Source organism: Rhodnius prolixus, unplaced genomic scaffold (assembly GCF_049639745.1).
Source record: "Rhodnius prolixus isolate KJV_2025 unplaced genomic scaffold, Rpr scaffold_32, whole genome shotgun sequence".
Lineage (NCBI taxonomy): Eukaryota > Metazoa > Arthropoda > Insecta > Hemiptera > Reduviidae > Rhodnius > Rhodnius prolixus.
This window is the reverse complement of record NW_027411597.1, coordinates 1028380-1038297: the sequence shown is the minus strand read 5'-3', so window position 1 is coordinate 1038297 and position 9918 is coordinate 1028380. Positions and strand designations below refer to the sequence as shown.

Genomic DNA, 9918 nt, shown 5'->3' with positions numbered 1-9918 from the left:
AAATTGAAAGGTAATACCAATACTTTGAAGGTGGAATTAACATGTACACAACCTGTTTACTTCAATAAAGAACATTCGATTGGCCCTTTACTGGGGTTTACTAAACATGAGGTGTTAGAGAAAATGATCACTCATGAATCAGGCGAAATTGTACAGATTCATAGTGTCAATACAGTTGCTATTAACTTTAATATAGCATACGGTTCATATAGAAACGGGAAACCAGGACATACTATATATGAATTTTCTCCATTAGTTCCACCAGGATTTAAAATCGTACAAGAACCATCTCCAGTCATTTACTTTCCAGTTATCGGAGAAGTGATCAGCAATATAACACTTGTTATAACAGATCAAAGCCAGAACTTGGTGGATTTTCGATGAGAGACAATCACCATCAGATTACATCTAAAGAAAAATGGGTATTGATTTTCGAAAGTATAAAATGGATTACACTGCGGTGAAAGCAACTAGTATTCAAAGAACGCCTTACCGAGCGTTAACACCATCAAATATTTACTTTCTACAAAGTATAGGACTTTTGATTAAACCAAAATGGAAGAAATACTAAATGTGAACAAAAGAGTGAGTTTTGAGGAGAGAATAACGGATTTTGAGTATCACACCCATCAACCCTATAACCAATCATTGGAAAATTCTGATGAAATTATAATTGCCGTGCAACAGCAAGACATCTACACTGTTCCAGCCAAGAGTTTTCTCTACATTCAAGGACAATTGGTTCAAGAAGGAAAAGCAACTATAGATCCAAGTGTATTGAGATTTGTAAGAAATGGATTTTTGTTTTTGTTTGACGAAATCAAGTATCAGTTGAATGGTGTATTGATTGACCATGTTCGGAATCCTGGAACTGTTAGTACATTAAAAGGTTATGCGTCTCTTAGCCCGGACAAGGCATTAGGATTAGAAATGAGTGGTTGGATGATGCCTGAAGAATATGTGAAATTAGCTGATGAAAAAGGCAACTTTGACGCTTGCATCCCACTAGACATCATAATGGGTTTCTTCTAAGATTATAATCAAATAATTCTATAGGGAAAACATGAATTAATTCTACATCGCAGCAGAACGGATAATGATTGTATTCAAGTTGTAGGGGAACACGCTGATGTTAAGGCCTCCATTAAATTAAAATCAGTCCAGTGGAAAATGCCTTATGTTAAAGTTTCTGATAAACAAAGGTTAAAATTTTTAAATTTCGTCAACAAAGGAAAAACGGTTCACATGGCATTCCGATCATGGGATTTAATAGAATATCCCTCTCTACCTGCTACAAAGAAGCATACTTGGGCGGTGAAAACTACAACAAATTTAGAAAAACCTCGATATGTTATAATTGCATTTCAGACAAACAAAAAGAATAATTTAAAGACTGACATGTCTGAGTTCCATCATTGTAATATATCAAATGTTAAATTGCACCTAAATTCAGAGGTTTATCCTTATGATGATCTTAACATAGACTTCTCAAAGAATCACTTTTCAATGCTATACTATATGTATCAAAATTTCCAGCACAGTTATTATGGAAAGGATTTTAAGCAAGGAACAGTTCAGGGATGAGGGACCGATTATCGTCATAGATTGCTCGCGTCAAATAGAAGCGGTTAAAGCCAGTTCCGTTGACATTAGAATAGAATTGGAAGCTGCAGAAAATTTTAAAGCTGGTACAACAGCCTACGCTTTAATTTTACATGATGCACTAGTTGAATATAATCCATTAACAGGTTTAGTTAGAAGAATATAAGGGAGGGGAGGTAGTATTAATAGAGGAGATTTGGAGGAGAAAATCAGTTCATAATGCGTGCTGGTGTAATTGACTTCCAGGGTTATCTTACTCCTCAAAACTGTTATATTGCCAAGGAAGTGACTATCATAGATGTGGACTCTCCTTCAGTGTTTTGGCATTGGTTATTCAAACCTCCTTCTCAAGAAGATATCCAAAATTTATCTACAAACAAATGGGTATTTCATAACCTTCATGGAATAAATTGGTATGATGGAGATGTAGAATATTCTGAATTAAGAAGCTTGTGTCAAAAATCAACAGAAAATTTCACGATATTGTTTGCTAAAGGTCTTGAAAAATCTGTTTTTCTTGAAAAACTTATTGGAAAAGAAGTCTTTGATCTTCAAGATTTTGGCTGCCCATCACTGAAATGTCTCACTTCAACAATGGAATTTATTAAATGTATCTACCATTGTGGAAAGAAATCCAACTGTTCATTAAAATTTGCAAAGATATTAGCCGATTGGATTTCAAATAATAGATCAAAGGTGGATCTTTATGATGCAAGAATAAGAGAAAAAACATTCAATCATTGGACGGGATCAGTGAATGCAAGTTTACTTTCATTTAATGGCTTCTTCTACACAAGAAAACACACGTTAAAATGTATTTATTGCGGGCTTGAACTTTTAGACAATATTCACTTTTGCCCTTGTGCTGTACATAAATTAAATAATCCAAAGTGCATTTGGTTTGTAAAAAATGGTTTAATAGAATAAACAATTTTTTTTTAATCTCTTGTTTACTTTTTTTGTTTTTCCTAACCTAATTATGATATAGTTTAAGGAAAAAAAAAACATTTTTTTTTCTTTTCAGCCTTTTTTACTAAAAAGCAGAAATTATTATTCAACACAAGTAAGTAAAGCGTAAATGCTTATCAGTTTTAAAGATAATGGATTTACATTTTTAAAAAGTAATGGTATAATACAATTGTGCTTACATATAACAACATAAGGATTTCTGCTTGAAGTATGATTTAATCTTAAAGAGTACTTTACACTATTCAATGAAGTAGGACCAATGCTTTTAAAAATAAATACAAAAACTGTTAATTTGTTAAAAAAAGATAAATATGGAATACCATTCACATTTTTTCGGTTTAAAAACTTCAAATTGTTTACTGCAACTATATGAGGAATAAATAATTTAGAATAAAAGTTTTTTAAATTTACAAAAATGTGGTATTCATTTGTATTGTTTTGTACAGCAAAAGAAGCTATATTAAAGCTTGCAAACATTTTCAAATTTCGTTTTATAATTTCTAAAACTTCATCCATTGGATGGAAAAAAATTCTTTCAATTATCTGAAGGATTTCCTCATTTAAATATGCATCATCGTCACATTTTAAGACATCTAACAAACAAAAAAATTATTCTTTAAATCCTATTGCTTTAGTATTTATTCCATTAGCATCAATTATACGTTTATCATCATGTGGGGATAAACTTATTTTATTTATTTTTACAGTAAACATATCATGTTTTAAGGATTTTATATTGTTAACTGGTGTTCTCATCACACATTTGGTTTGTAAACACTTCAAATAGTCCTTATATTGAATAAATTTTTTTAAAGCAGAATTTTGGATTCCCTTAGCCTTTAAAATTTCCTTGAAATTATCTTCAAAACGGATTGCATACATTTTCGCTTTAAGACCTACAAATTCTGTAATAATTCTCCCACAAGCTTCATCTTTAAATTTTCCGAGTTTCTTCTTGTTTTTAGTTGAAAAACAGAGGTGATCATTAGGGTAATCTGAAGTATCCAAATAATCTAACATAGCTAGCATATCCTGAAATAGTTTGTCCTTATGAAGTATATGAATGAATCTGTATCCATATATGCAAGCGAGAGCTTCTCTGGACCGTTCTTAGGAAGCATTACTTCGTAATGATACTCATACATAGTGTACTTAGCTAAGTCTAAAACACTTAAACCTATGTATATCGGTTTCACGAATTTTATAACAGTTTTGGCCATATGTACTGCTGCTAAATTTTCTCCATAAAGTGTTCGATCTATAAATGTTGGTTTTGAAATTAACTTTTCCAATTTCTTGGCGTCACATACTAATTTTATATTTCTTCTATTTCGCAGATTTTCCATCGTTTTCCCATAAACTGAATTGTTATAAAGCTTATATAAATCTTTTTCAAAGTTATTCGATGCAGATGCACGAAGATTGGTATTATATTCAATGAATGGTCTTAAAAATTCACGTTGACGAAATTTCAACACTCTATTTATTTTTTTAAAAATAATCCCATGTCTTAGGGCTTGTTTTAAAGCTACGTAATGAACAATGTAATTATTTCTATCGTTTAAATGAGGAACCAACTTTGTTTGTTTGTTAATTTTGATGACTTCTGGCAAGAAAGGTAAATCGTTATGTAATTGGTGCAATTCTTTTGGATAAGCTAAGTCTACATCTAAAATGTATCCATAGTCTGAATTTTCCTCAATATTCTCTAAATTTACTTATTTTGGTGATATCCATGTAAATTCTGCATAAGGTAATGGTTTTATCATTGAATTACCATATAAATTGTTACAATCTTGATATGAGATAAATGTACTATCTAAATTCGGATCATAATCTTGTAAATACTTGTTGTTGGCTTTGCAATGGCGCTGAGAAACTTGACAAATTCCACCACGAATACCTTTTTCAACCATCAAAATCATAGAATAATCTTGGAGTAATTCGAGCTCCACGTGTGTTAAACGTAACATAGCGTCCCACGATAGTCCAGGTAAGGTATAATAGTGAGCAGGATCAAGAAAATGTGTTTTCATTGTGACATCACGGAAATTTTCAAAGATAACTGATAAAAAAATTACATCTGATTTTAAGTAATGGTCGCTGTAGTCACCCAAATTTTTACATTTAAAAACTGACCACACTTTTTTGGCATGTTCATAATCTTCTTCTGTTATTGAGGAACATGTTAATTTATTAGAAAATTCTTCAATTGAAGGTAAGGTAGTCACTTGTAATTTGTCAAAAGATGTTATATAGTCATAGGGAAAAATACCCTTTCTAGTTAAAAGTTTAATCTCTTCCTCGTTATAAAATCTCTCCAGTTCTCTAAATGTGGGTAGATTTCTCACTAAACTGTCCAAGCTTGCAGGCATGAACCTGTATGTATCTAAAAATCTAATTGAAAAATCATCGTTTACTTTCTTGGAAAATGATATGTATTTTTCTTCGGTATTTGGAATCACAAATATTTCTTTATTGTCGTATCCAAGATTTTTCACTATATAGTGACTGTCGTACCCATTTAAATTGTGGAAAAAAACTGGTAAAAATTTCGGATTTCTAACTTTTAAATTACAGGAGTTGTGGGCAGCTCCTCTAAATTTTCCTGTCAAATGGCAATGATCATGAACTTTCTTATCATCAAGTTGAAACGCTTCACCACACATAAAACACTCATTTGCAGATTCAAATAAAGTTTGTTCTTCCTGAGTGAGAGGAATCATTGGTGCGTTTAATTTATAGAGTTTTGAAACTTCCTCGGCTATAGTTTTAATGCATTTTATAAATTGTTCAGCCACATCTTTTCCTCGGTATAAATAAGGTTTTTTAGGTATATTTGAAGGTATGTTGGCCACATCATCTGTTGTTTTCACATACAAACAAAAACTCATGGCTTCATGCTTTTGATATGGTATTGTTTTTCTATTAACAGTCAATTGCAAATCATGCTCTATAGGATGTAAAATTGATTCAAAATCTGCATAAACTACAAAATGTATTCTCGTACCTCGTTCCATATTTTCAAATTTGATATATGGCTTATCAGTTGGTAGTTCTATTCTAACTGGTTTATTGTTGTTACAAAGTTCCAGATGTTCTTGCAGTTTTCTTTTCCCATCGTGTTTTAAGTAAAAGTGTGTGAAACACCTCTTGCAGGTAACTATTTTACCAGTATTCCTGGTTAATTGACTATGAATAAGACGTTCAAAGTTTTGAATGTATATATAATGTTGTACATTATCTTTGTTAATTAGTAATAAATCGCGATGATCGCCCAGTTCTTGTTTACAGATTTTTAATGGATAAACATTCTGTTTTTTATCTAATCCAAACACATTAATTGATATATTATTCTTTTTTTCAAATTTTCTTATTTCATGCAGAGGTGTGGGAAATGTAATGTTTGAAAAATCATACCTTTGCAATAAATCAGGAGTATACTTGCTTACTCTATGAGGTGTTGTTTTTACGAATTTAGCTAAAACAGCATATTGGAAACATTTTAAATCATTACTTTTAACATTAATACAAGCACGTTTACGAGCTACATTGGTAGGTAAAGGTATATATGAACTACCTTTTAGTGGTTTGTACTTGTTGATTTTTAGACGAGCTCCATCGACTCCAAATAAAGACCAATTGCTTTTTTTTAATTGTGTCTCCTCCAGTTCTTCTTGTAACTTGATAAAAGCTTTATTCAACACATCTTCTAAATTTGTCTCTTCTACTGCAATAATATTTTTGGTCTTTACTGCTGTTTCTAATTCTTCTCCTAAGTGATTGTACAATTTACATTCAACAAATATGTTGAATTTAATACTATTATGTTCCTGGAGTGCTTCTTTTAAATGAAATGAATAGAGATCAAAATTATGTTTGGATCGTATAAAAAATGATTTTAATCGGTCAGAAAATCCAGTCTCATATGGTAAAATACCTTCACTATCATGAGATTGCGCTAAAAGAGTTCCCCTCTTAGGTTCTGTTTTGGCTTTCTTTTGTGGTGGTGCTCTGGAACAGTATGCTTCATGTCGAATTAAGTTATAATAATTATCAAATTGGTTTCCACATTTCGTACGAAGTCCTTCAAATTCTTCTCGACATTGTTCTTCATGACGTTTTCTTTTTCTTATGCTTGACAAATCTGTTGAGCATTTATTACAGATGTTTTTCTTTATACGATTATCCATTTGAATAAGTGAGAAGTAATTAATAAATTTAGAGGTATTATCTATACCTAGTTGACAATGCTAAATGAGTTATTGTGTTAATTTATACCTTTATAAATGATGAGTTTTCAAGCTCAGTCAATATTGATCTTCCAAATTTGGTTTTCACGGCCTTGAAAGAAATTACTTTATTGCTTTCACCTATTGTTAACTCCTTAATGGATTTCGTATGTAGCTGGATGGAAGCTTGGTTTAAACTTGTCTTCAACAAATCTTCCATCTACAAGTATTACAAATATATTCAAAATAATATTACAAAAGATTAGATGTATGCACTGTGTGCAATGCCACATTAAAAATTCAATACAAGTAACATAAATACATACAAAATAAAAAAAATATAAGATGTTACTCACTGTGGTAATAAATACTTGTTCTCAGACTGATCAACTAGTATTGATGGCACTTCTTCAGTTAGCGAACCTTTAAATACTGTTTCAAATTTTTTCTATTTCCGTAAACATGTTTTTTACAAATTAATATTTTTTTCCTTTTTAAAACTCTAGTTGTGTATTCCCATATAGATTATTTTAGAAATTAAACACTTTAGATAATAATAATAATCATCTAATATAATTCTTTTAATGAAGTCATTACTCTTTGTCCTGTTTTGGATGATTTCTTATTAAAAAAAAAAACAAAGACATATTTAAACATAATTCCTTTATTTATTTATTTTATACAACTTTTAAGTTTCAACACATCTCTCAACAATTTTCTTTAAGTAATCAAATTGTTTACTAACAACTTCAAACCGATTTGCTAAGGTAAAATATTCTTTCTTTAATAAATTTATTTGTGTTGGCTTATAAGTTAACAGTTCTTCCAACCATGAGGGTTTTGCTGTTAAAACAATAGTTTTATGGGTGAATTTTTCAAAAAAGATGATCGAATTTTGAAGATGAATTTCTTCAGGACAGCATTCATACTTGTTGTTGAAAAACTCTTCAATTATTGTTTTCTTCTTCTGCAAAGTCAACCATTCCTCTTCGTTCAGATAGATCCCACATTTCTTACTTGATCTTACAGCCACAACTGGTTTCCAATCCTGCGATAAGCCTATCACCAGCTGTTTAGAATTGAAATTGTTTAAAGGATAACTGGTGGTGAGCTGTAACGCTAATTCACAAGCCATTTTGTAATAAACTGAAGTTAAAGAGGAAAATATAAAAATTAACTTGTATTTCCCCCACTTTTGAACAGTTTATATATCCCACTGTCAATTTCGAAGTATAACCACTCAATGATATCACACATACAAGTGTCTGGTACGTTTTCCAGATAAGGATCAGACTTTATACACGTTGTAAAATGATTATTACTTGCTTTCATAATATACGTTTTAGCCAACTCTTCTAACTCTAATATTTTGTGGTGAATATCGATATAAGAATTTGCTACATCCAAATTTGTCAATGTAATGTTTGGAAAAGAAGATATAAATTTTCTATAGTTGTTACTTGCCGAAAGTAGTTTCATGTAGTAAGCCATTATAACAAAAAAATACTTGATGCTTAGATAACCCTTATTAATTTATTTTTAATTTGCTTAGGACTACCTTGAAAGAAGGAAAGTCTAAATCTACTGATCAGTACGCTGTGTTTCACTTAATCAAGTTGAACCCCCACCCATTACCAGTTTAATTTAAGGTCCATTACCCCCTTCCAACAAATAAAACTATCGGCTAATCATTTTTAAATAAAAAGAAAATTAATCACTACAGTACTTACAGCCAGGTTAAAAGTTCAATTGTTGAAAGATTTAATAAAACTTTTAAAACTATGATGTATCAATTGTTTAGTCTTAGAGGAAACTACAATTATACAAAGCATTTACCTGATCTCATAAATACCTACAACAACAAAGTACACCGTACAATTGGTATGACACCATCAGAAGTAAATTCTGGCAATGAAGCATTCTTACTAGCTAATGTTTACTCTTCTAAAGAAAAAAGAAAAGATAAACAACGATTTAAAGAAGGAGACTATGTACGTGTTTCGAAAAAAAGAACTATATTTAGCAGAGGTTATACACCCAATTGGAGCACAGAAAAATTTAAAATTAAAAATGTTCGCAGCACTATTCCATACACTTACCTGTTGGAAGATTTGACAGGACAGTCTATTCAAGGAGCATTTTATACACAAGAACTGCAGAAAACTAAATATAAAGATGTATATCTTGTAGAAAAAATTCTAAGACGTAAAAAAAATAAGCTGTATGTAAAGTGGTTAGGTTTTAAGAAACCTTCTTGGATAAATAAAAATGATTTAGTGGAATAATAAAGTTTTTGTAATAAATTTTTTTTTTTTCATTAACCTCCCACCTTAGTACATACCTTTATTAATACCTACCACCTATACATACCTTTACCTTTATATATTTTTTAAATAAACTGGATTTAAACAAGTGTAAATCAGACATAATAGGGTCACAAAGGTTACAAGATAGCTAAATAAGAGAGATTCTTCTGAGTGGAGGGGGTAAAAAACTACCGGCTAATTCTTTTTTAATTTGGGTCAAATTATTAAATAGTATATATTTTTAATAAATTAGATTTAAACAAGTGTAAATCAGTTATCAGAGATAATAGGGTCACAAAGGTTACAAGATAACTAAAGAGAGAATTATATTTGTTGTTCTTCTGAGTGGAGGGGGTAAAAAACCGATGTTTTGCCTACACACACTATAGGCCGGGGGGGTGGAAAAGTGTCCTGAAACAGACAAAATCTATCTACTCTAGTCTATTTGTTATTTAATAATAGGGGAAGCCTTATTCCAGAAGCGGCACTACAATCCAGAGATCAATTAATTAAATTATTGGGTCAAGCTCAAATTGAACTTGGAAAATGGGCATCAAATCATCCTCAATTACCAGATAAAATACCCCCTGAGCATCTTCTTCCGGCCATGTCCTCCGTCTCTTTAGAAAATGACTTGGAGGCTCAGATAAAAATTATTGGACTTTGTTGGAACCCTTCTCAAGATTACTTCTGTTGTGTACTAATGCGGCCGAGGGAAGATGTCCAGTATACAAGCTTTTCTTCTCACCGCTCGCAGGTACAAGTGATGGGATGGCACTGAAAAGGACCGTTCACAAAAAATATGTCGG

At 31.1% G+C, this 9918-nt stretch overlaps 1 protein-coding gene across 1 annotated transcript; it reads left to right on the top strand.

Moving 5' to 3' along the window:
- The first annotated feature begins 395 nt into the window (after positions 1–395).
- On the top strand, positions 396–2547 carry LOC141452081 (uncharacterized). The gene has a single exon (XM_074123902.1). The coding sequence runs from the start codon at positions 556–558 to the stop codon at positions 1030–1032; it is 477 nt and encodes a 158-aa protein (XP_073980003.1). The 5' UTR covers positions 396–555; the 3' UTR covers positions 1033–2547.
- The last annotated feature ends 7371 nt before the right edge of the window (positions 2548–9918 follow it).

What these genes read in the sequence shown, in the direction of transcription:
- LOC141452081 (XM_074123902.1), top strand. Translation starts at nt 556, where the DNA reads ATGGAAGAAATACTAAATGTGAACAAAAGAGTGAGTTTTGAGGAGAGA.